This window comes from Hypomesus transpacificus, unplaced genomic scaffold, assembly GCF_021917145.1.
Source record: "Hypomesus transpacificus isolate Combined female unplaced genomic scaffold, fHypTra1 scaffold_89, whole genome shotgun sequence".
Taxonomy (NCBI): Eukaryota; Metazoa; Chordata; class Actinopteri; order Osmeriformes; family Osmeridae; genus Hypomesus; species Hypomesus transpacificus.
Window position 1 is genome coordinate 472,738 of NW_025814040.1, and position 24,065 is coordinate 496,802.

Genomic DNA, 24,065 nt, shown 5'->3' on the forward strand with positions numbered 1-24,065 from the left:
TTTTGATGGTAGGGAAGAGTGTGGCAAGCTGGTTTAGCCAAGGCCAAAGGGCAAGAAAGCCAAATTACAGGTGTTGGCCATCTAAAGGGCACGCTACAGCCGCTATAAGACTTTGAGCCATGAAATGTTAGGTCAGTAGCATTTTCTATTTTGAAATGTTTTATTTTGTTGCAATGTTTTAGTTTGGCAGCTCAGTGAAGCACTTGAAAGATTTTTATTTTAATTGTGCTTCAAATAAAACCAATACTTGCCTACACCTTATTCTTGTTTATGATCATTTACATAATATATGAATGTATATGGAGCGTGATAAAAAGGTGACCTTGAAATTGTGGCGACGCAAGGAAAAATTGGGGTGCACCTAAATTTTGTGCTGGTGCACCTAAATAAAAAAAGTTAGGCGCACCAGTGCAACCAAGGGAAAAAGTTAGTCTGGAGCCCTGCCTTATTATTCAATGTGAAATTCTCTCAATTGGGTTAAATCTGCTAACTTAAATTGACCCAATGACTTGTGTCACCATTGCTGAATTAAAGAAATGTTCTACAGAAATTGTAGATTATATTATTTAAGACAAATAAAGCAACTAAAAAATATATATATTTAAAAGAAAAGGTGTTAATGTTTTACCTTTTGTTAATCTGTGCTTTGTTTTGTTTGTTCTTTGCACACGGCACGAGCACAATTGGATGCCGAACTACAAACTCTGCCAGAGCCTACTTTGTCGGTGTTATTAGGCAAAATGGCACAGAAATCTGTGGTATGGCAGCATTTCATTTACATTTACAAAGTACCGGGTGACTCAAAAAACGTTGAATGCAAACTCTGCCAACAACGTTTTATTTTTCATAGTTCGACGATGAATATGATGTAGCCTACCACCTGAAAACCATAAGCTGGTCTACTTCGCTCATGTTAACACGCGCTGGGTTGTAAAATTAATATGCCTATTATAAGAATCACATCCAAATCGAATTACATTATCTTCTCCGGCCAAGAGAACACAATCTTTCACTGTTGCACCGTTCCCCACTTGGCTTCTACGCAAGTTTGCATGCTGCACTTTTTCAGGCAGTGAATAGTACGCTGATTTGCATGTTAAACAAACAATATTTAAAATTTGTAGTCCATTGTAATAGATAATAACCAATCAGGCATTTTTTATTATATCGGCATTCGGTAACAACAGGAGTGGTGATCCGCGGGTTTTCTATACGTGTGAAGTTGTCTCTTGCTGTGCTCAAGAGGTCACGCAGCAGGTCTCGGACAATACACACATATATATAGGAAAATGTGCACTTTCACCTTTGGAAAGAGCAACATGCAGAAAATAGTAGAATGATGAGTGATGACTGAAAAACCTGTGTGTTGTTCTTCCTATGCCTTAAGTTGTGGAATGTTTAACCCGTTAATTAGTAGCGTCACATATATGTGATCGTTCGAAAGCGGGCCCCACAGAGTACCGTCACACATCACGTGATTCTGAACATTCCAACAGACTATTTTCCGATAGACAAAAACTATATGACGAACGCTAGTTAGCTCTACCACTTTTGACAAGGGCAACCGTCTCATTGCAGATTAAACACATCGGTTTTGTGCTCCCCACCGGCAACACAAATGCGTACTTGTCAGTCCATTCTGTCTGAAATTTGTGATTTTCGGAATCAACTTTTTGCTGGGTGTTGTCACGCCAACATTGAGTGAGTGAGTTGTCATGGGGATTACAGTTATTATAGCTCCTGATTGGAGCTTTAGATTGGACACGGAAGATATAAAGCACATCTAGTAGGAAAAAAATATAGGCTATAGCACAAAATCACGCACCAATGAATTGCGTCTAGGTATTGCGGTCCGCATCCGGACCGGAGTTCGTTTATTGAGTACCCACCGCAGACAGTAAAAGATATGCAGCAAGAAGAAACACTAGTGGTCAGGGTTCATACACATTTTGACCAACGGATTTCCATGACTTTTCCATGCCTTTTTCATGACTTTAAACCAAATTTCCATGACCACACTTTTTGTGAAATCTTGATGTATACGTTAAAAAGTTGTATTACACGGCTGTTCGTAATTCTGTAGAATGCTCCATTCACCTAAATGGGGCTTCCCAACGTTCTTCGGTGAACAATTTTTTTTACATTTGAACTTTGCTATGCATATTTGACCGCTGTCAATGGAAGTGGCCTTTTTGCCTCAGATTCACATCTTTTGTAGCACTCCGCAAGCAGTCCGGTAACTTTTCAACCCCAGCGTACTCCGTTGCTTAGCGACGTCAGCTGATTTGAAGCCTAAAGAATGTTCAACGTCTATGAAGTTCAACGTCAAACTTTGCTAGCAGCAGCGCTCTGATGTTTGCTACCTTTGGAATGGCTAGTTAATGCCGCCTCTCCCATGTTTGAAATGTCGAATGATTTTCCACCACACAACCGACATTTTGCTCGTACCGGGTCTTTGTCTGTTTAATGTATCTTTCCATTTGTAGCCAAGCATCGTTAAAGCTACACTTTCCTGGCATTTTGAATTATCCCTTGCGCTTCTCTGAGTTACTGTTGCTATGGCCATCTACTTTTCAGTTAGTATGAGAGCGTATGCCTGCTTATATTTTGAACGTATTTCTTTTAAACGCATGTGAATTATTTAAAACTCAGCGTAAATGAACAACATGAAAATATGATTATAACAACTTTCCATGACTTTTCCAAAACTTTTGGGATTTAATTTTTTTCAAGCACTTTTCCAGGCCTGGAAATAACCATTTAAAAATTCCATGACATTTCCAGGTTTTCCATGACCGTACGAACCCTGAGTGGTTCACGCTTGCGCGCATTGGCTACTGGTGACTTGCTTATTTCCTATTTATTTGTTGGATGGAGGCAATCCAGAATTACTGTTGGTGCAATTATAGTCAAACCCCCCCCCCCCCCCTTAAAAAAAAAACCTCTTCGGATCTGTACGATTCGCGCAAGTCACCCAAACTGACGTGAACAAAAGCGCGGAGGCGCCGAAAAGCGCGCTGTTTGCATCCCTGCTCTTGATGAAAACTTCCTGGCTGATTTAGACCTTGACATAACCTTTGAGGAATTGTCTGCAGCCACTGAGAGTATGAAGGGGGTTAAGACGCCTGGCCCGGATGGGATTCCCATTGAAATCTATAAAGCTTTACTTTAAAGCGCTACTGCCACCTTTACTTTAAATGTATAAAGACTCCTTAGATAGTGGGTGCTTCCCCCCCATCTCTAAATATGGCAGTAATCACACTTTTGTTAAACCAGGTAAAGCATCTAACCTTTGTGGATCGTATAGACCAATATCACTTCTTAATAACAATCTCAATTTCTTTTTGCTAAGCATTAGCCAGAGGGTTACATACACTTCTACCACAAATGGTGCACTCTGACCAAAACGGCTTCGTTCATGGACGACGAGGTTTTCATAATATAAGACTAGTTATTTAAGGTCACATGACATGAAAACTTCACTTTAGGAGGTTATTTAATCATTAATATGAGTTCCCCTAGCCTGCCTTTGGTCCCCCAGTGGCTAGAATTTTTGATAGGTGTAAACCAAGCCCTGCGCGTTCTTCTCCACCTTTGACAAAAAATGAAGGCTCAAACGCTTGGTTTGAAAATCTCCTCCTTGTGACGTCGCAAGGAGCCAGGCTACCGCCCTTCTCTCTGCTTTGCCCGCCCAGATAATCTGGCCCGCCCATGAAAAACTGAGCTACGATCGTGCAAAGGCAAGTGCGATATCGTTTTTTCCTGGAGAGACATCATGACTAGCAAATGAACGAACATAACAGTTGCTCAGTGTTTGGATGTACAAATCAAAACAAAAGTATTTTTAGCTCCTTCATCCAAGCCTCTGCACAACCAGTCTCAATTTTATTTTCGCTGGAAATGTGCCGACACAACTTTTTGTATGTCTGCGCCAAACATTTCAGCCACGACCGTTTCCTCAACTTGAGCCAACACAAAGCTGGCCTTGCTGAAATTAAATTCTGGATCATTACTAAATCTCCTTGGTCAAGCTACAAACCTTGGACAAGTAAGTTAACTAACGCTATATCATTTTGTTGCTTTACTGTATATGGTTACATAGCTTGCTACCCTTAGAATGTGGCTGTAACATTAGCTCTGCAGCTAACGGCTGAGTTACTGTTGCTAATGTAAAGGTAGATGGCATCAAGTGTGTGTGTAAATACAAACGCTGTAACGTGAGTTTTGTACACTTTGTTATTTGGATAACCGTTCTGCTGTTGGTGTTATGGCGCGCGATATCCGCCTTTCTCCTCATTTAAATTATTATGAGTGTGCACCTCTGCAAACCAGGGTGATCAGATGAGAATGGGCAAATTCAAGGCATCTTACAGCAACGGGGCTACGAGCCAGCTGAGTTACTGTCGCTAATGTAAAGGTTAGGGCTTTCCGATGCTAAAATAACAAAACACCGACGATGCCCATTTTTTTGAAGCACCGTAAGTACCGTGAGCGCCGATGCCAGATGTTAGCATCGGTGCTGCGTCTTCAGGAGTGTTCCAGTCGACGTTTACATTAAGAAAAACAAGAATTGCTGCTTTAGCGATTGCCCCGCTTCGACTAGTTGACAAGAAAGGCAAAAAAAGTAGTTTGCGTTTGAGGCAGATGACCGTGGCGTTATAATTAATCCGCAGAAGCCATTATGCAAAAAATGCAACCGCAGTCTTCAGACCAAGGGGGAATACTTCCAATTTAGCTAAGCACCTGAAAGATCGTCATCTGGATTTGTTTAAAGAATTCAAGGCAAGTTCTGATTCAGTTCCAGAAGAGGCGCAGCACCGATGCTAACATCTGGCATCATACAAAATAAATCAATGTTCGTTGAAGTCGCGGCGAAATTCTGAATACATCCAAAGAATGCTCTTTTTCTGTTTGTTTAATCTGTCATACTAAAATACACGTTACATGATGTTTGAGATGGTGGGCACGTGTGTTACAATGGCTTATGTACATAGTTTAGGTTAGCTGTAGTTTTAACGTTAGCCCATAGCTTAGAAGGTAAACTCATGTCATGTTCATCTTGTTAGCTGAATGGCTTAATTGCACTTTATTATGTTGTGCTATGCTCTATTGCACATGTTTTGTATGTCTTTGTAGGACATTTTGCTATTTTTCAAATATTTTAAAGAAGTTCATGGTTCAAGTAGCCTACATGGAATCTTAGACAATCCTCTTTTTTTTTTTACCATGGTATCGAAATTGGCATCGAGAATCGTGTTATTTTAATGGTATTGGCACCGACTACTGAATTTTTGGTATCGTGACACCCCTAGTAAAGGTAGATGGCATCAAGTGTGTGTGTAAATACAAACGCTGTAACGTGAGTTTTGTACACTTTGTTATTTGGATAACCGTTCTGCTGTTGGTGTTATGGCGCGCGATATCCGCCTTTCTCCTCATTTAAATGACTGAATGTGCACCTCTGCAAACACAGAAACAGTGCGTTTTGAGGAAACCTCATTGTGGGACTGCTCGTAGTGGCTGTAATTATGCACCAAGGCTGAATTTCGAGAAAGATACTTCAGTTACAGTAATAGGGAACCACTAAGGCCTATATAAAAGCATCCAAAAACAGCATATCATGCGACCTTTAATATTTCTATTTAATAATTCAGGATGTATGGACACTGCTATTTTGTCGTTGGATGCCGAGAAGTCCTGTGACAAGGTGGAGTGGCATTTCCTGTTTGAGGTTCTTCAAAGATTTAACATAAAGAAGAAATTTCTCTGCCCGATCAGACTACTTTATGCTGACCCCCAGGCAGTTGTTTAAACAAATGGGCTATCTTCAGCACCCTTTAAGTTGTACAGGGGCATAAAGACAAGGCTGCCCCGTCTCCACTGTTATTTACCCTGGCAATTGAGCCGCTTGCCATGGCAATTCGCAATCATACTAGCATAAAAGGCATAAGGATATGAGATATGAAATATCGTATAGCACTGTATGCTGATGATGTAATTTTGTTTTGCTCTAATTTGAAACAGACTTTACCAGCTTTATTAGACCTAATTTCCTATTTTGGCACCTTTGAGGGATACAAAATTAATTACTCCAAATCTGTAATATTATTCATGAATGAAAAGGAACAACTACACCCCCCAATTCATAATCCTTTTATGGTTTCACTCAATGGCTTCACATACCTGGGTGTTAAGATTGCCTCTACCACTGACAAAATTGTTCCTAATAACTACAAAGCGTTAACACATAAGGTCACCCAACTTATAAATAAATGGAACAATCTACCCATTTCTATGATTGGCCAGACAAATGTATTGAACATTTTAATTTTACCAAAGTTTTTGTATCTCTTTCATTATATTCCACTTTCTCCTCCACCCTCACTCTTTAATTTTCTTAAAAAGCTTTTTTCCAACTTTATACGGAACAATAAGCGTCCCAAACTCAGGCTTTCCCTATTGTATTTACCATATGATAGAGGTGGTTTACAACAACCAAATCTTGAGTGGTGTTAAATGATTTTCTGTCGGAGGATGGGCCAAGGAACGCACTACAATGAAAAAGAGTTTCAAAAGAGTTGAAATAAACGAAGAAGACTTCGTTTATTAGCTATCGAACTAGGATCACACCATCAGTCCACAACAGAGTGATAGGCATGAGTGAGAAACATGTCTCTCAGGTAGACATTATATATGAGCTGGACCGTACAAATATAGTAACCACTCAAACATGTCCTTAAACGGTATACATTCCACAACTTAATGCACAGGGAGAACAACACACAGGTGGTTTGTTCATCACTCATCGTTTGTACTATTTTCTGCATTTTGCTCTTTCCAAAGGTGAAAGTGCACATTTTCCTATCTACATGTGTATTGTCCGAGACCTGCTGCGTGACCTCTTGACCACAGCAAGAGACTCCAGCTTCTCTGTACACAGAAAATCTGCATATCAAGTGGTATTACTGGGCAGCTCAAATCAGAGCAAGGATGCTTTATTTTGAGAGAAACCACCCTCCAGCTTGGGTTACCATAGAAGCACAGTTAATCAACATTCATTTAAACCTGTACATCTACTCTGCTAACAAACAGAAATTACTCAAACATACTACAAATCCTTTTCTCAAAAATACATTAATGGTTTGGCAGAAATCTCTTGCATATCTAGGGGAAACGGCGAAACCATCTCAGTTCTCAAATTTTTGGTAATGATGACTTCCAACCTGGTAGAGCAGACCCAGGGTTTAAAATCTGGGCAGCCCAGGGTATAGCTAAGGTAGCTGACCTTTACAATTAAAACTTGATTCTCATGTCATTTGAAGAGAGCAAATCAAAATATGGGATTTCTGCAAAAAAAAAAAAGAAAAAAAATGATATCTACAATTTAGAAGCTTCATCCTTTCCAGACAGAGCAATGATCAGAAGCTTCCCCCCCATCCACCCTAGAAGATTACAGTTTGAAGTTTTTACATTCTAGGGGACAGGTTTCATTTTTATATTAGCTTTTTGTAAGCAAGTCTGAAGAATCATCACAACGCTCACTTCAAGCATGGCGAATGGACTTGCAGGAGAATGTAATTCTCAGAATGGAATGGTCAGAAGCATGTTTTCTAGCTCAGACCCAATTCCATAAATACAAACTCCTAACTGTTGCACTATAAATGGATAAGTAGATTGTACATAACACCAGCTAAATTGCACCACTTTAGTCCAAACATACCTGATACCTGCTTCAAATGTAAAGATCAAAAAGGTACCTTATTTCATTGCATGTGGGAATGTCAAAAGATACTTTCTTTTTTAAAGGAAGGTGTTGGACCTTGCTAGCCAAATCATTGGTCTTAGTCCTAAATTGTGCCTAGGGGTGGGCGATATGGCCAAAATCTTCTATCACGGTATGAGTAATTTTCTATCACGGTTACGGTATATATCACGGTATAGTAATTGTTCTGTAAATGTGTAAAACAAGACGTTACTGGCTATTACTTAAAGGCAACGACAGTACGAGCGTTCCGATTGGCTGATGCGCAGTCATACCATCCGCGTGGTTACCTTCTAACAGCTCAATACGGATCCGTAATACCCTCAGACGAAAATTTCAAAATGAGCAAAAGCGATCAGTCTGAGTTTTACTATCCATATCTAACTTCGGTTTCAGCGTATCAACCTCGTTAAAGCTTGGTCGATACGTAAAGCCTCAGTTTGATATTTCCAGGCATGAGCTCACTCTAAGTTAGTAATTAGTTAGCCTTCACTCGTCATCCTAGATCAAGAATGGTAGCAACGCCACCAGTGTAATTTTACAACAATAATTTTACAGCACGAGACATGAAACTTGAACAAATCGAATTGGTTACCTGCAGAATGGTTCATCAAATATATAATTATTTAGCATCGGCATGAATGTGGTACACTTTCTGTTTTACACTCCACATCGAAAATTCAGACCAGACAGTCAGACCAACGCAAATGTGCTTCAAGGTCAAATCAAAATAGCAAATCAAATCAAAGTTAAACAACAATTCTAAATATCGCAACAATGATTCATATGATGGCTTATATACAATACAACAACCTGAAAAAAAGAAAAGTATACCGCGGTTGAAAGAGTATAGCCAAATCTCTCCCGGTAGGCGCATTTCTACCATCGCACAGTATATACCGTCATACCACCCAGCCCTAAATGTGCCTATTGAATCTCTATCCAGAGAACTTCACTACCTCAAAAAGTTAGGTCTCTACAGTATATTTGTTTTCTGAAAGCCAAATTATGTATAGCTCTATCATGGAAATTGGATACACCCTGTGCCACATCACAATGGTTGAGGGGAATGAATTCTTACTTAGCTTTAGAAAAGATAAGTTACACAACAAAAAATTGACTTGACAGGTTTTGGGAAAGCTTAATGTAATAATTGGCTCCACTAACAGTACAACATCCCCCATCTTATTCCCCCCCACTTGAAATGGTATAGAATCTCCCCTGCCGAAACAGCAACAGCTTTTAGTTTGGCTAAAGCTGTCACTCGGAAATGTAGCTGGTTACATGGTTGAGGAGATGCTACCATTATCGACTGAATTGCAACAACAAAATTGTGTATGCACTTGTTTGGCTGTATGCATTCAGCTCCTCTTGATTTTGTTGACTTTGTTCGTTAATAAAGAGCAGTAAAAGCTGTTGCATCTGTCATTGCTGTTATTAGCCTGCCAGATGCTAGATGATGACCTGTGAACTTATGGAGGATTATAGGGGCCAAAATTAAATAAATCAAAACTTGGATAAATATCATAATTATATAACACAAAGCTTAAATAAATGACTAATGATATAATGAAATTCCTATTTCACATACAAAATATATAAATTACAAATTAAATTAGACACTAAATATATAAATAGTACATGTATTTGTGTGTATGTATATATATATTTACGTTTTAACGTGTTCACATTTATTTATTTTATTGCTTGGTGTGATTATCAATGTTTCTAAGACCAAGGATGTGATTTTTGATTTCCGTAAGTCACAGCACAATGTTCCGCACACTGTTATTCATAAAAAGAATGTTGACATTGTAGCTGAATATAAATATTTAGGAACCATCATTGACAACAAATTATCTTTTGAGAGCAATACTGAGGCTGTCTGTAAAAAGTCAAAACAGAGACTTTTCTTTTTGAGGAAAATGAAATCATTCAGGGTGTGCACAACTTTGATGACTTTGTTTTATTGAATCTGTCTTGACATTTGGCATGGTACAGTGGTCTTCCAATGATCAGCAAGCGTAAGCTTACAAAGCTGGTTAATGTAGCATCTAAGGTGGTTGGGGTACAGTTAGCCCAGTTGCAAGATATATACGATAAACGGGTTATGGGTAATGCTAAACACATTTTAAACTGCCCTGAATACCCACTTTACGGAGAGTTTGATTTGCTCCCTTCTGTTCGTAGTTTTAGGCTACCTAGGTTAAGAACTGGTCGTGCCAGAGATTCTTTCATTCCTGTGGCTATTAGGAACCTAAATTCATTGCAAATCAGTAATATTGGTATTGGCAGGGGCGCCGTATGGCCCTGTATTTAGTCCTTGGTATCGGATCAATACCACATTTTGCAGTATCGCACACCCCTAGCAGCTGCAGAGTGAGGCGATAGTGGATCCCTCTAGATCGAAGAAAGCTTGATCGACTGGTTGAGCCAGCCTAGTGTGTAATACTGTTCATTCACCAATCAGAGGCTTAAACCAGCACCCTGACTTGGTGACGCAGACAACAGATTTATTTTGCTGCAGCAAGTTACACCGTGGATAAATGTAAGGATAAATAAATACATGTAAGGATAAATAAACACATTGAACACATTAAAACTCAAATATATATATATATATATACAAATACATCTAACATTTATATATTTAGTGTCTCATTTAATTTGTAATTTATATATTTTGAATGTCAATTAGGCATTTCATTATATAATTATTTAAGCTTTGTGTTATATAATTATTTATTTATCCAAGTATTTTTTATTTTTTGGGGGCCCTATAATCCTCCATATGAACTAACCTATGCAATGACGGTAGAGGTAATAAGCTACAATAAAAGGTACATGTACATTAAGCTAGGCACCCTCTGGACAATAACATGCGTATGGTATTGCAAAGGGGTTTTAGGTGTAGTATTCATTCCACGCTTTGTAGAACTCAAAAGAGTAGCCCACGAGTAATTCACCCGTATCAGGTACGCGGTGAACGCCCTGTGTGCAGCTACGCTGACACTGATTACACCCCATACTGCACACGTGCATTTATTTTTGGTGGCTCAAAAGTACTCTAACAAGTTACTTTTCTCAGTAGGTAACACTAACTAAATCATTTTTAATGGTAGTAATCTTGTAATGTAACAAGTTAATTTACAGGTTACTAACACTGGTTACAACCAGGATGTCATAAAAGTATCACTATTTTCTGCAGTATTTAGGGAGGATTTGAGCACTTTGACCACCACAAGGTCATGGCTGCAGTTTGACTCACGTGGTTGTGAAAGAGAAGGCCTTGCTGCTCTGCATCCCCTGAGATGGGGCCACGGTAGAGGGGACTGGGCCATCTGGTTTGGGGGCGTCGCCTGGCAGGGATATGGGGTGGGAAGGCCGAAAAAGACAGAGGTGGACAGAAAGAGGATGAGTGATAATTGTGAGAAAATAATTTGACCACTAGCAACATGATTAAATCACCACTGTATGTCATTAATTTAATTATATTTAAAAAATAATAATTTAATTTAATGAATACAATTTGTCATATTAACAATGAAAGCCAAATATAAACCCCATCTGTTGAGAAGTTAAATGATGAGTTGGTGTTAAATTGTTATAATTTCGGTATTGCAGTATAATTATATTGAGCTGTACAGCTTTACACTGGTAGGCCAGTTCTACTCAGCTCTGCAGTTCTCAAACAGTTCCCAAAAATGTCAGGTTTTACCATGCAAGTCTGATGAATACAAAATAAAAATAAAGTTTAATTATATACTTGCCTAACACTAACCCTGAAAGGGGGGCGGCCGTACCCTCTGTGGACACCTTTAGTATTCCTTGAGTGGAATTCTGAAAAGAAAAACAACCAACCTCCTGCGTTATTAACATGCTTGTCTGCAAAGCTTTAAAAAATCCTAAAAAGAGCTGACACTAGAGTGTAGGGACACTCAGTACACATGCTTGCATGCATTTCCATTTTTAAGAGCTTAAAGGGGTGATTGACTGGGTTTTTCACACTGTTCCTTAAGGTCTCCAAATAGGGTATGTAACATTGGTTGGGCTGAAAATGGCTCTCCCAGCCCCAAATAGTCTAAATACAAAAACCAAACGCAAAGTTGGGTAGTGGTCTCGCTCTTTCCTGTAGCGGCTAGACCCTCGACCTGGGGGCTATTGCGCAAAACCAGGATAAGGGATTCTACTTTTGTGCAATAGCCCCCTGGTTGTAACGTTAGGGTTGCGAATTGAGTGTATTTTACTTTAAACCGATTACGTTTTCCATAACCAATGTAGCAGAGCCAACAGACAAACCACGTACCATCACACCTTTCCCCTACCCCCGACAAGGAGAAAGGGTGTATTCCCCCTTGTCCTTATCTCCAGCTTCAAAACTTCTGGCCCAGCATGGGGTCGGAATGTAGAACAAAATGGCCTTACAGTATGGAGACAAAGGATTTTAAGGAAGAACCAACTTTTCTGGATTTACAAACATTCTCAAGGACTACATGGCTCATGGATACTATTTCAATGACAGTAGTTGATGTGTTATAATGCATGCTTTCCCTTTAATGCTGTGTTGATATAATTTTATGTTTTAATGTAACTTCCTTTCTTGTTATGATAAATCAGTCAATCTTGACGTCAAAATGATTTTAATCTACAAACTTAACCATTTATTAATGTTGTATTGTTATATTTTGAAGTATAAGCAATACATGGACATTTGAAATAGCTGAACTCTGAAAAGTTATCAACCACTTCACACCCATACTTCAATCTCAGGATGGACGGCCAGGTGGGAGTAACTGACCAATCAAAGAGTTCACCTCCAAAATGATACCCCCCTTTTGCAAAGATTATAAAACCCAGACGCACAAGCAAACCTTGCTTTTTCGCAAGGATTCACCGGACGTGTTCGCGACACATCTGACCTATCCTTCTCAATCAGCAACTCACTGGACCACCAGCAACTTTAACGAAAGATTCCTTTGATCTAACCGTTTGACAACGACGAACGGAACTTTGATTCTTCTTCTTCAAAATGACAACAGTAACTTCGATATTGCTACATTTCTTACTTGTGAACATTGCCATATTGTGATTTAATTAGTTACGTTTGATTTTTGTTTGCAAATGATTTAACCTAACCTTCGTTAGGATTAGTTAACATAGGCTTCTGGAGAACAATGGAGGGAGTCTATCTCACTCTCTCTTTCCGTCCCCACGCGCTCTCAACCCACCACCTTGTATTCCGCTCTAATCATAGTTTAGGACCTACTGTATACTGTTCAACTCAACTAACCTATAACTTCTCTGGTATTTGTTCATAATAACATTTTCGTAAAATAAATAATTGTTTATAATACTCGCGTTATCCCTCACGTTATCTGATCTGCTGTACTTTCATGGAATTCACTACTTAAGATTAGACTGATTAATACGAGTGCTCTTATTCAATATTATTCAATAAGGTTTCCTCTGTCCCTTAAACAACTCAGAGTTGGTGCCCCCAAGAACTAGATACTTTATTATAAATTAAGTATTGCTAATCTTAACCGTGCAAACCCCGCTACACCAAGCACGCTAACAATCAATAATTGATTGATAAATAATAAGATATAAAACGCACGTCTTTTTCTCAGTTTAAGTATTATTTGAAAATTTCTAGCGGCACATTAGTTATGTGAAACATTAATCGGTGAAGAACAAACAATTTGAACGAACAGATTAATAAAACAATAAGGCTCTCGCTCGAAACGGCTCTTGTCTGCCTGTCCTTATTCAACAAAAGAAGTCGCCAAACAAAACTATGTCAAATGGGGTGCCCTCTTGTAGAATAAAAGTTAATATAGCCTATATGAGCTCCGGAGAAAATGCTATACAAAACATACATTGTCGGTTATTACATTTTTTATCGGTTAAATTCCTAAGGTCATTTAATCATCCCTAGTTTATGTGTTTATCAGAGTTGTGACTAAAGGTTTGGGTGGGCCGCAGAAGATTTTCCGGATTAAAATCAGGCCGCGGCATTCTTGAGTTTTGGATCTGCTGGTGTATACCGTAGCTTTAGCGTAGAAAATCCCTGTGCAAGCAAACAGGATCGACTCAAGGCCGCAATATGCTACTCCGACTCCATTAACGGATGGTCGGGCGGACGGATACGGACGGATAGACTTTGTTTATGGTTCTCCGTAGGCTGTGGGTACTAAAAACAAATCCACCGCCAGAAGAGTAGGTGGCGCAACGTTTTTTTTGGTCATAAACGACCTTAGAAAAACCGTCTGTGTGGAAATCGTCGTCGAGTGTTTATTTAACTAGGTTATCGAGAAGTCGGAGCAAATTGGCAAATTAGCCATTTCATCAATAAAATACGCACATTTTCAGCAACTACACTTCCAATTTCTCGTCACATTTAATTTCAGATGCTGATTTACATGTACTGTTTAGCTGAAATATGAATTGTAAAAACTTACAGCAATGGCGGTCAAAGGATTCTGTTCATCCTGTTTATCACGGCAACCGGCACCCGCCCCTGACGCAAGCGGTTTTTAATACTGACCAATCAAAGCCAATGGGGTATCCGTCACTATCCGAAATTACGACGGATAGTTAGAAAATTCAGGAGGTGCACATCAAGCTCTCCGGGGCTCTCGGAGAGCGTTCCACGTAGACGAGGGCGTTCCCATGTGTCAGTTTTACAAACTATTGTAATTCAACTCAGCTTCAGTTACTTCTAGCTATCTTGCGGAAAAATATATCTGGACAAACGTGCATCTTGAATTGTAGATTTACATGAAAACACGGGTTATTTATTTGAATAAAACACAGTCAGGAACATGAAATAACGTTAGTCCCATTGCCAATCAACTAAATCATGACACATTCTACCGATGCTAGATACAGGCAGGATACGTTAGCATTGCTAATAACTGTTAGCGACAACATCATACTACAGCTTGCGGTTGTGATGAACATAAGGTCGGAACAGCACCTCTTTTCAGCAACAGCTTCATAGCAAATCCTGCTTTACATTGTCCCAGGTTTTTAAAACTGTCCTTGGTGAAATGGTTTGAGCAAATGTGTAATTGAGGGTCGAACTGCACAGGGATCTTCTCATAGACAAACATCACAGCCCGTCGAGTGTTTGGTTCCTTAGGAAGACTCTAAAAAGTTTCAGCATTCCCTGTACAGCCTGGAACACTGCATTTCCCACCGTAGTCCATTTTCAAAATGCTTTTCAAAAAGGTTATTGGTAATTTTGTGGAAGAACACAGAGCAGCGCGCAGCAAATTTTGGGTCGTGACCAAGGTACGGACCAGAGCCAAAAAAGGTGGAGCCACCGAACTGACGTCAGTTCGGAGGCTTTTTCAAAACCTATCGTTTTACAGCTACATTTTTTATTGTGAGATTTGCATAGGAAAGAGGTGTCAATGGACTTTGAGGTTCACTGTATGTCCCTTTTACCCACTGAACTGTCGTTATTCAACTGTGACAAGGTAAATTCGGTTCTGCAAATAATGACCCCTTTAATGTTATACATCATTGAGAGATATAAAATCATAAAGGTAAAAATATGGAGTTTTGAGGTACTTCCTGACCCCCTGTTTCATATGCAGTTCAAAGAGGGATTTCAATAGTGCATTTCATTAGAGACCTACAGTAAGGTTTTAGTTAAGCTTCTGTCTGTGTGTTTCTGTGTCTCTTTGGGTCATACCCATAAACTTGACCCTTGGCTGACAAAAGTGTGATAATAATAACAATAATAATTCATTTTATTTGAGGGCGCCTTTCAAAGCACCCAAGGTCACCTTACAGGGCATAGTTAAAAAAACAAAATCAACAATGATAAAAAACAAGAACAAGACACATTAAAACAATTTACACAGGGGTGGTGAGATGTGTGATAGACAATGAATTATATGGAATATGACAGTTTGAAAAGATGGGTTTTTAGATGGGTCTTGAATGTGATGTGAGCATTCCCCTGGTATGATTGGTTTCCCAGCCTGATGCAACTTTTATCGCCCCACTGCCAGGATATGGGAGGGTTTTGAGATATTTTTCACCTTTTTTATAATGGGGTTCCCCCCTCTAACCAACAACCAGAGATAGAGGTTTAAATAAGGGGTAAGAGCTTGCAAGACAGTAGATCCTGCTATTTGCATTACTGAATTTCAAGATCAATAAATAGCATCTGAGTTGTCAAAAGACTTCAATGAGTAAAAGACTTAGAACTTCTTAAGACCATTGTTTAGACATTGAGACCAATAATCAATCACACCAGTTTATGAATGGACTACATGTACATTATTCATTCAGCAGATACAAAGTGATGTACACATAGGGCATAATTTCACAGTTCACATTTGCAACTGAATTACAATTGTTAGTGTCAAAGAAATAAACAGCTCTACAGGGTCAATAGGTGGACAGAGGGACAAGAGTTGCTCACTCACCCGTTTGGCCTGGTTGGTGGAGGCCACAGTCGCCAAGACCTGTTGGACCACCTGGGCTGCAGGAGCTGGGACTGAGGAGCTGTTGAGGTGGGGAGGGGGGGATTGAAAATGCAGTCAGAAACATTATCACTATACCAGTAAGTGAACAAACAGGCAAAATGTTAAATGCATCTTAAGAGTGAACATGACAGTTTAATGTGAAACTGTTAAACTCTGGTTGGGTCATATCAGGTTGGATGGAGAATACAAATCAGTATCAAGGATAGTTAACAGGGATCATTCATTCACCTCTCAGTTGATTTACTGGTGTATTTGTGCGTGTATGTGTGACACTTGCTAGGCATCAGCTCATAATTCTGACCATGAGCCAAGAGCAGCACATAAGTGTTCTGTGGTACAAATAGGGAAGGATAAGAAAGGAGAGAGAAAGAGAGAGGGGCTGTAGATAGCAAGTGCTGCAGGGGGAAAGGGGTCGTTGGAGAGCATGAGCACATGCTCTTAAGAGAAAAGGAGAAAGATGTACTCAGATTGCTAGTCTCTGCTTGGATGGAGGCAGTGACCTAATTCCCTTCCTCCCTCCCTCACTCACTATGCCGGGGTAGTGCTAGGCAAAGGACTCGCTTTAAAGCGATAAATTACCTTCCTCTGCTCAGCTAGGACTATCAGGGTAGGGGACATGGTATTATCCGTACAAGGGTTAGTGTGTGTAATGTATGCATGTGTGTATAAGTGTATAAACCTACTGTGTACATAGATGTGTGGAAGAGATTGCTGATGCTAGTGGAATGTGTGGTTCAGATTGAGGGACTTTACGGAAAGTTCGCGGGTGAGGTGTGTAGGCTCATCAGCATCTCCTCATGGCCCACGACGTGGCATCAGTATGAAAACCAGATCCATAGACGCAAATGCGCAGTATGGGGTGTAATCAGTGTCAGCGTAGCTGCACACACGGCGTTCACCGCGTACCTGTTACGGGGTAATTAAACGTGGGCTACTCTTGCGAATTTAACAAAGCGCGGAATGAATACTACACCTTACAGTTTGATAGAAAATCTGGTGTGAGATTTAAGCGATTTAAGCCATGCCTTAATAGCTCACTAGGTGGGCAGATGTTTGCTGCGCAATGGTGCCAGTATGCAAAGCACACATGACACCTGACTGTGCGCACGCCTAGATATCGGTCAAATTGTAAGACTTATGTGGCGTAAGTGACTTTAGTCTGTAATACATTACATTTAGTTGAAAGATTGAAGGGATGGAATTCAAATATTCAAAGGCAATAATGACCGATTAACAACACAAACATGAAAAACATTCAACTGGGGCAGGTGTTCGCAGGTGTTTTTGCGCTGTGCAAAAGTGTCAGTATGCGAAGCACACAACACACAAGAAGGTATCGGCCACAGGTAGGAAAAGGGAGAAAGAGCAAGGCTGTCTGTCTGAGAAAGACAGAGGGATAAGTCACCGACGGCTTCAATTAAATATTGATGTGTGCAAGTCAAGCATGTGTCTGCTAAGCCTAAACCAGCTTTTTAAAATCCCACTAACGGGCTCTTGAACAATAGTTATAACATTCTAGATTTATTGTGAACCCTAAATCTGACAGTTCCACTGAGGAGTACACCTCCAACTGCTCAAACACACATGTACCATTTTCACCTAGTATTTTTGGTCTCTATTTTTGGAAGCTACTGAAACACTCAGTGTTTCCTTTAGGACTTTTTTTTTAGCAGTGGGGGCAGGTCTGTCCGAACAACAACCCCCCCTTCCACCCCCCCAGCTGAAACAAAGTTCACTATATTTCGGAGCAGGTTAATGTAATAGTCTACTGTCTAATAGTTAATGCAATATTGCACATATTTTCTTCCTATTTCCCCTGAAGCAATAAGGTTAGGCTTCTTAAATACACCCCTTCCACTCATGTTGTAAATGGCATAAATGCTGCCAATTAACAATTGACGTAGCTTATTGTAAATGGTCAGTAGCCTAGCCCAGTGTTTTTCAACTTTTTTGAGCCACAGCACATTTTTTACATTTGAAAAATCTTGTTGCACACCACCGACCAACATTTTACAAAAAAACACTGTAGCCTAAAACAGTTTCTTATATACTAGTGTAATAATTGCACTAATACGCTGTTCCTATTGGTCCAGAGAAGTTCTCAAAAGTCAATAAATCTGTTTATTGACCTCCCGAATGTTCGCAGAAGTAAATAAACGTTTTTAACCAACCAGAGAGTTGTTCTGTTCAGTTGTTGATATGTTGCCTTGGAGATGTAGTGATGTCACCAGTGCAAGTGCAGCTGATTGCTCTGACAACATAGCGTCTGCTCCAGATTCGACGTGTTTGATTGGAATCTTCCCACGTATTGTTGTACTATATAAGAAACCAAATGTTTACTCGACAGGTCAGCAAACGCTTTGTCGCCTCGATTTGTTAAAACTATTTGTTTGTAAACCTCGACCTACGGTCAACAAACATTTTAACAAATCTCGGTTTCCAAAGGCGTTTGCAGACCTGTCGAGGAGTAAACATTTGCTGTATATATAATTGCTCAAGCCTTCGACGAGCACACCCAATTGTTCTGTCTCATATATATGTATTATTATTTTCCCACCCCTAAACACCCCTATTGGTCCCAATTAAGTTGCTTGTATTCGCGTCAACATTCAGTTTGACGGTTTAGGCTTAAATTACGTTTTAGTGGCAAAAAGTGTCTTGTGTGGCCAAAGGGAACTCAGTGCAAGCCTAACGTCACAACTTCATCACACATTAGCAATGACGCATGGATACGACGTTGTAAGACACAGCGATATCAGCAAGCCCTCAGCATTAGTACCGTGGCTAAAAGTGTCTACTTGGTTTCCCCTTCATTCTTTTGGTGACCAGTCTCACAAGCCCTACTTACCCGGCGTCATGGAGCCGACTAGCTAAATACTTATTTAGCACTAGCATTGCTACCTGCATATACCTGCAGTAGCCCCGGTAAATTGTAGAGCTAACTAACTACTACACTTCTGCTGTGTGTTTACATTCTTCCTTTTTAAAAACTTCTCCATTACCACAACCTGTCATGAGTCATTCATTCTCTTGTCTCTAAGAGGGAACGAGGCAATTAGCTACCTGCTGCCACCCGGACGAATATTACATTATGCCGCCAGTCACTATATTTCAGACACTCGACAATGGCATATTATTTGCATCAGATAATAATTTATAAATGTTTATTTATTATTTATTAAGTGAAATTTGATCATTTCTCACGGCACACCTGACGATCGGCACAGTGGTTGAAAATCACTGGCCTAGCCCAGAGCCATATAAAAAGAGAGCTGTGATACGCTTTGGTCTCGCCGACACGTGATCACGTGGTTCAAGTAGCTCGCTGTAGTTCCAAAAAACCCACTGCTGTCAACCTGTCAGAAGGGTTTTTGAATAGCTTGGCTAACTGAAGTTGCTTTCTTAGGCAAATGACAAATCGAAACAGGCTTGATTAAATAAAATTTGAGATTCTGGCTATCTTCAGCAGGCTCGTATTTACAAAAAGCAGTCCTCCCTGACGTTTTTGGTGTAGAATGGAGTGAAATACAACATTGTGAACACACTCACTGCCAGTGAGTGAGCCGAGTCTGACTGAGGCTAGCGTCAATATTAACGGGGGAACAACACATGGCTGCCACCTATAAGACATGCGGGTGACACATTCTCACAAACATTTCAAGACTTCGGATGCGACAGATCAATGGGGAATCTCTTCCTCTCTTAAATGTTCCTCAACCTTTTTGGTGCAGAATTCACCGAGATGATCAACAACTGCACCGAAACACAGAAGAAAAAAAGCTAGCTAGCTACTTTAAAATCGGTTAAATAGACGTAAAGGCACATAACTTTAAGTAACATGGCATTTTATTTTGTTTGACGTTTAACTTGTCCAGTGGGACAAGTACATTTCTCTTCCACTTGCTCTCCAAAAAAATCCACTTGTCCTGGACAATCAGACAAGCCTTAATGTTGAACCCTGAAATGGGACTTGTTAAACACTTTTTTTATTCATCAGCCCATTTACGTTAACAACATTTATATTTGTAGTACTTGATGCAAGTTGAATCTAATCTAGATGGCAATCACACCAGCAACTGCTCAATTTAAGACAAGGAAATTGGTGAATAGAACAGAATTTACAAGGCAACCAATTGCATTCAATAAAACATTTTATTATACAATGTCCAGTGAGAGGGTCAAGTTTATTTTTAGTGAGTGGACCTGCAATTCCCGCCGAGCGCTGAGAGCTAGCTGGACAATAGGGGACCCCTTAATCTGCAATTCATTGTTGCTAGCTCTAATCAGATGTACAAGGCTAGATGTAGAAGACTAACTTTGCATGCCAACGAACACCAATAACTAGAACTAATTTGACAGACTATAAACCAACTGACTTCTGGTTATGATACACATGCTCTCTTGCTAGCTTCAGTAAAAGTGTTGCTTACTTTAGATACTAGACCTACAGTCTAGCTCTAACTGCACAGTAAAACCATTAAAAGAAATATGATAATAAAAAATGAAATTGTTGCGTGGAAACCTGACTTTAGACATAATGAGCTGAAGCCCCTAATTCCTGTACACTCCACACGAGGGATGCTCCAAAAGCTGAAATCCTTTAAATTAAGTATGTTTTAGTTTTATATTGAAGTATAGTGCTTTTTGCTCTGTTTGGTTCTTTGCACGGTTCTTATTTGGTCACAAAAGTTCCGTAAGTAAGCAAACAGGTAGTAAAAATGATAGGCAGCTTAGTATACAAATATTATATATACAACTTATTTAAAAATAACAAAATCGGTATGGCCAAAGCAGCGTTCCACAGATACAGGCTCTCAATGTGACAGGGTCAGATTTTTTTTACAGATTAAGAAAGTAAAGATTGTAAGCTTTCAAATTATGTGTCATACATTGAAATGTTAAATAGTTGAGTCTCAATGTTGGTAAACCTTAAAGATTCTAGACCTTTTTAAGTCTTCAAACAGGGAGTGATATGTTTGCATTTTGTGTTTTGACGGTTAGAGACAGTCATTTGAGGGCAGGAAAGAGAAATCTATAAATTCTCGCAATAGATCAAATACCAGGATTCTGCTTTCTTGATTTATCCTAGATGTGTGATTATCATATAGTATTTTCAAAATCACACCGGGAAAACCTATTATGCTTCTGTTTCTCCCTAGTGATCCTGGAAGCTATGTTGTCGGGGGCTTCATGCCCCTGGTAGGGTCACCCAAGGCAAACAGGTTCCAGGTGAAAGACCAGACAAAGCGTGGCTCAAAAAACCAACCATGAAGAAACACAACAATGGTTCTCAGTTGCCCCTGCCCGGAAGCGGGTCACCGGGGCCCCCTCCTGGAGCCAGGCCCGGGGGTGGGGCTCGATGGCGAGCGCCTGGTGGCCGGGCCTTTTCCCATGGGGCCCGGTCGGGCACAGCCCGAAGAGACAACATGGGACCCTCTTCCAGTGGGCTCACCATCCGCAGGAGGGGTCATGGGGGTCGGGTGCAGTGTGAGACGGGCGGCGGCCGAAGGCGGGGGCCTTGGCGGTCCGATCCTCGGCTGCAAAAGCTAGGTTTAGGGACGTGGAACGTCACTTCGCTGGCGGGAAAGGAGCCTGAGCTGGTGCGCGAGGTAGAGAGTTTCCGGCTAGATATAGTCGGCCTCGCCTCGACGCACAGCATAGGCTCCGGAACCAGTCTCCTTGAGAGGGGCTGGACTCTCTTCCACTCTGGAGTTGCCCTTGGTGAGAGGCGTCGAGCTGGGGTGGGAATACTGGTTTCCCCTCGGTTCGGCGCCTGTACATTGGGGTTCACCCTGGTGGACGAGAGGGTAGCCTCCCTCCGCCTTCGGGTGGGGGGACGGGTCCTCACTGTCGTTTGAGCTTATGCACCAAACGGCAGCTCAGAGTACCCACCCTTTTTGGAGTCTCTGGGGGGGGGTGCTGGAAAGCGCTCCTCCCGGGGATTCCCTCGTCCTCCTGGGGGACTTCAATGCTCATGTGGGCAATGACAGTGAGACCTGGAGGGGCGTGATTGGGAGGAACGGCCCCCCCGATCTGAACCAGAGTGGTGTTTTGCTGTTGGACTTCTGTGCTAGACACGGTTTGTCCATAACGAACACCATGTTCAAGCATAAGGGTGTCCATATGTGCACCTGGCACCAGGACACCCGAGGTCTCAGTTCGATGATCGACTTTGTAGTCGTGTCATCGGACTTGGGGCCGCATGTCTTGGACACTCGGGTGAGGAGAGGGGCGGAGCTGTCAACTGATCACCACCTGGTGGTGAGTTGGCTTCGATGGTGGGGGAGGACGCCGGTCAGGCCTGGCAGGCCCAAACGTAATGTGAGGGTCTGCTGGGAACGTCTGGCAGAACCCTCTGTCAGAAGGAGCTTCAACTCCCACCTCCGGGAGAGCTTCGATCATGTCTCGGGGGGGGCCGGGGACATTGAGTCCGAATGGGCCATGTTCCGGGGCTCCATTGTTGAAGCGGCTGACCGGAGCTGCGGCCGCAGGGCGGTCGGTGCATGTCGCGGCGGTAACCCTCGGACCCGGTGGTGGACTCCGGAGGTGAGGGATGCCGTCAAGCTGAAGAAGGAGGCCTATCGGACTTTATTGGCTGGTAGGACTCCAGAGGCAGCTGATGTGTACCGGCAGGCCAAGCGGAACGCGGCTTTGGCGGTCGCGGAGGCAAAAACCCGGGCATGGGAGGAGTTCGGCGAGGCCATGGAGAATGACTTCCGAACGGCTTCAAAAAGGTTCTGGACCACCATCCGGCGGCTCAGGAGGGGGAAGCAATGCTCTGTCAACACTGTACACGGTGGGGATGGTGCTCTGCTGACCTCGACGGGGGACGTCCTGGATCGGTGGAAGGAATACTTCGAAGACCTCCCTAATTCCACCAACACGCTTTCCGACGTGGAGGCAGAGTCTGGGGACATCGGGGGGGGCCCTTCTATCTCTGGGGCTGAGGTCGCCGAGGTGGTTGAAAAGCTCCGCGGTGGCAGGGCCCCTGGGGTGGATGAGGTCCGCCCGGAGTTCCTTAAGGCTCTGGATGTTGTAGGGCTGTCTTGGTTGACACGACTCTGCAACATCGCGTGGACATCGGGGACAGTGCCTCTGGACTGGCAGACCGGGGTGGTGGTTCCCCTCTTTAAAAAGGGGGACCGGAGTGTGTGCTCCAACTTTAGGGGGATCACGCTCCTCAGCCTCCCTGGGAAAGTCTATTCAGGGGTCCTGGAGAGGAGGGTCTGTCGGATTGTCGAACCTCGGATTCAGGAGGAGCAATGTGGTTTTCGTCCTGGCCGTGGAACAGTAGCCTGACGTTGTCATACTCATAATTCTAGTCAGAATATGAGTCTGAGAACTCTCCGTTGGGCTTTGACTACAGGGCGTGTTTCAAACGAGCCTGGAAAACAAATGCCTCTTCGCTCAATTGGATAGATCTACAACCAATCAGAGCAACAGAGTATGTGACGTATGTTAAGCACCGCATAGTTGTTGTCAACAGAACTAAACTACAAGCAGACTTGAAGTATGCTTGAAGAATGAATACAAACGACTTTTGCCGGTGTTGTAAAATTAATTTAAGGGTAGGGAGAGTACTTGTTCACACGGTCAACCTTTTTGAGCGAAACAATAAAGGGCAATGCATATACGAAGTTCTCCGTTTAGGATTACAACTCCATCGGAGCCAGCTGATAAATTAAACTTTTACCGAATCCCGTAGGAAGGACAGCAAAAACATATTTTCCATCGACAAATGCCTTGATTGCGTCTCTCTGTTACTCTTTCAAAATTAATGCGCTGTCGATGTTTTCTAA

The 24,065-nt window shown here is 41.5% G+C and overlaps 1 protein-coding gene across 2 annotated transcripts in view; it reads right to left on the reverse strand.

Moving 5' to 3' along the window:
• nup214 (nucleoporin 214) overlaps nt 1–24,065 on the reverse strand; it is a 180,962-nt gene that overhangs the window by 54,361 nt on the left and 102,536 nt on the right. The window contains exons 25-27 of one of the 2 annotated variants that reach the window (XM_047018075.1): nt 16,207–16,285; nt 11,533–11,602; nt 11,031–11,121 (exon numbers count right to left, since the gene is read on the reverse strand). The exons of the other annotated variant lie outside the window; for it this stretch is intronic. Of the exons in view, the coding sequence (XP_046874031.1) occupies nt 11,031–11,121; nt 11,533–11,602; nt 16,207–16,285 (240 nt within the window). The remainder of the gene's footprint in view (nt 1–11,030; nt 11,122–11,532; nt 11,603–16,206; nt 16,286–24,065) is intronic. 2 annotated transcript variants of the gene reach the window in all.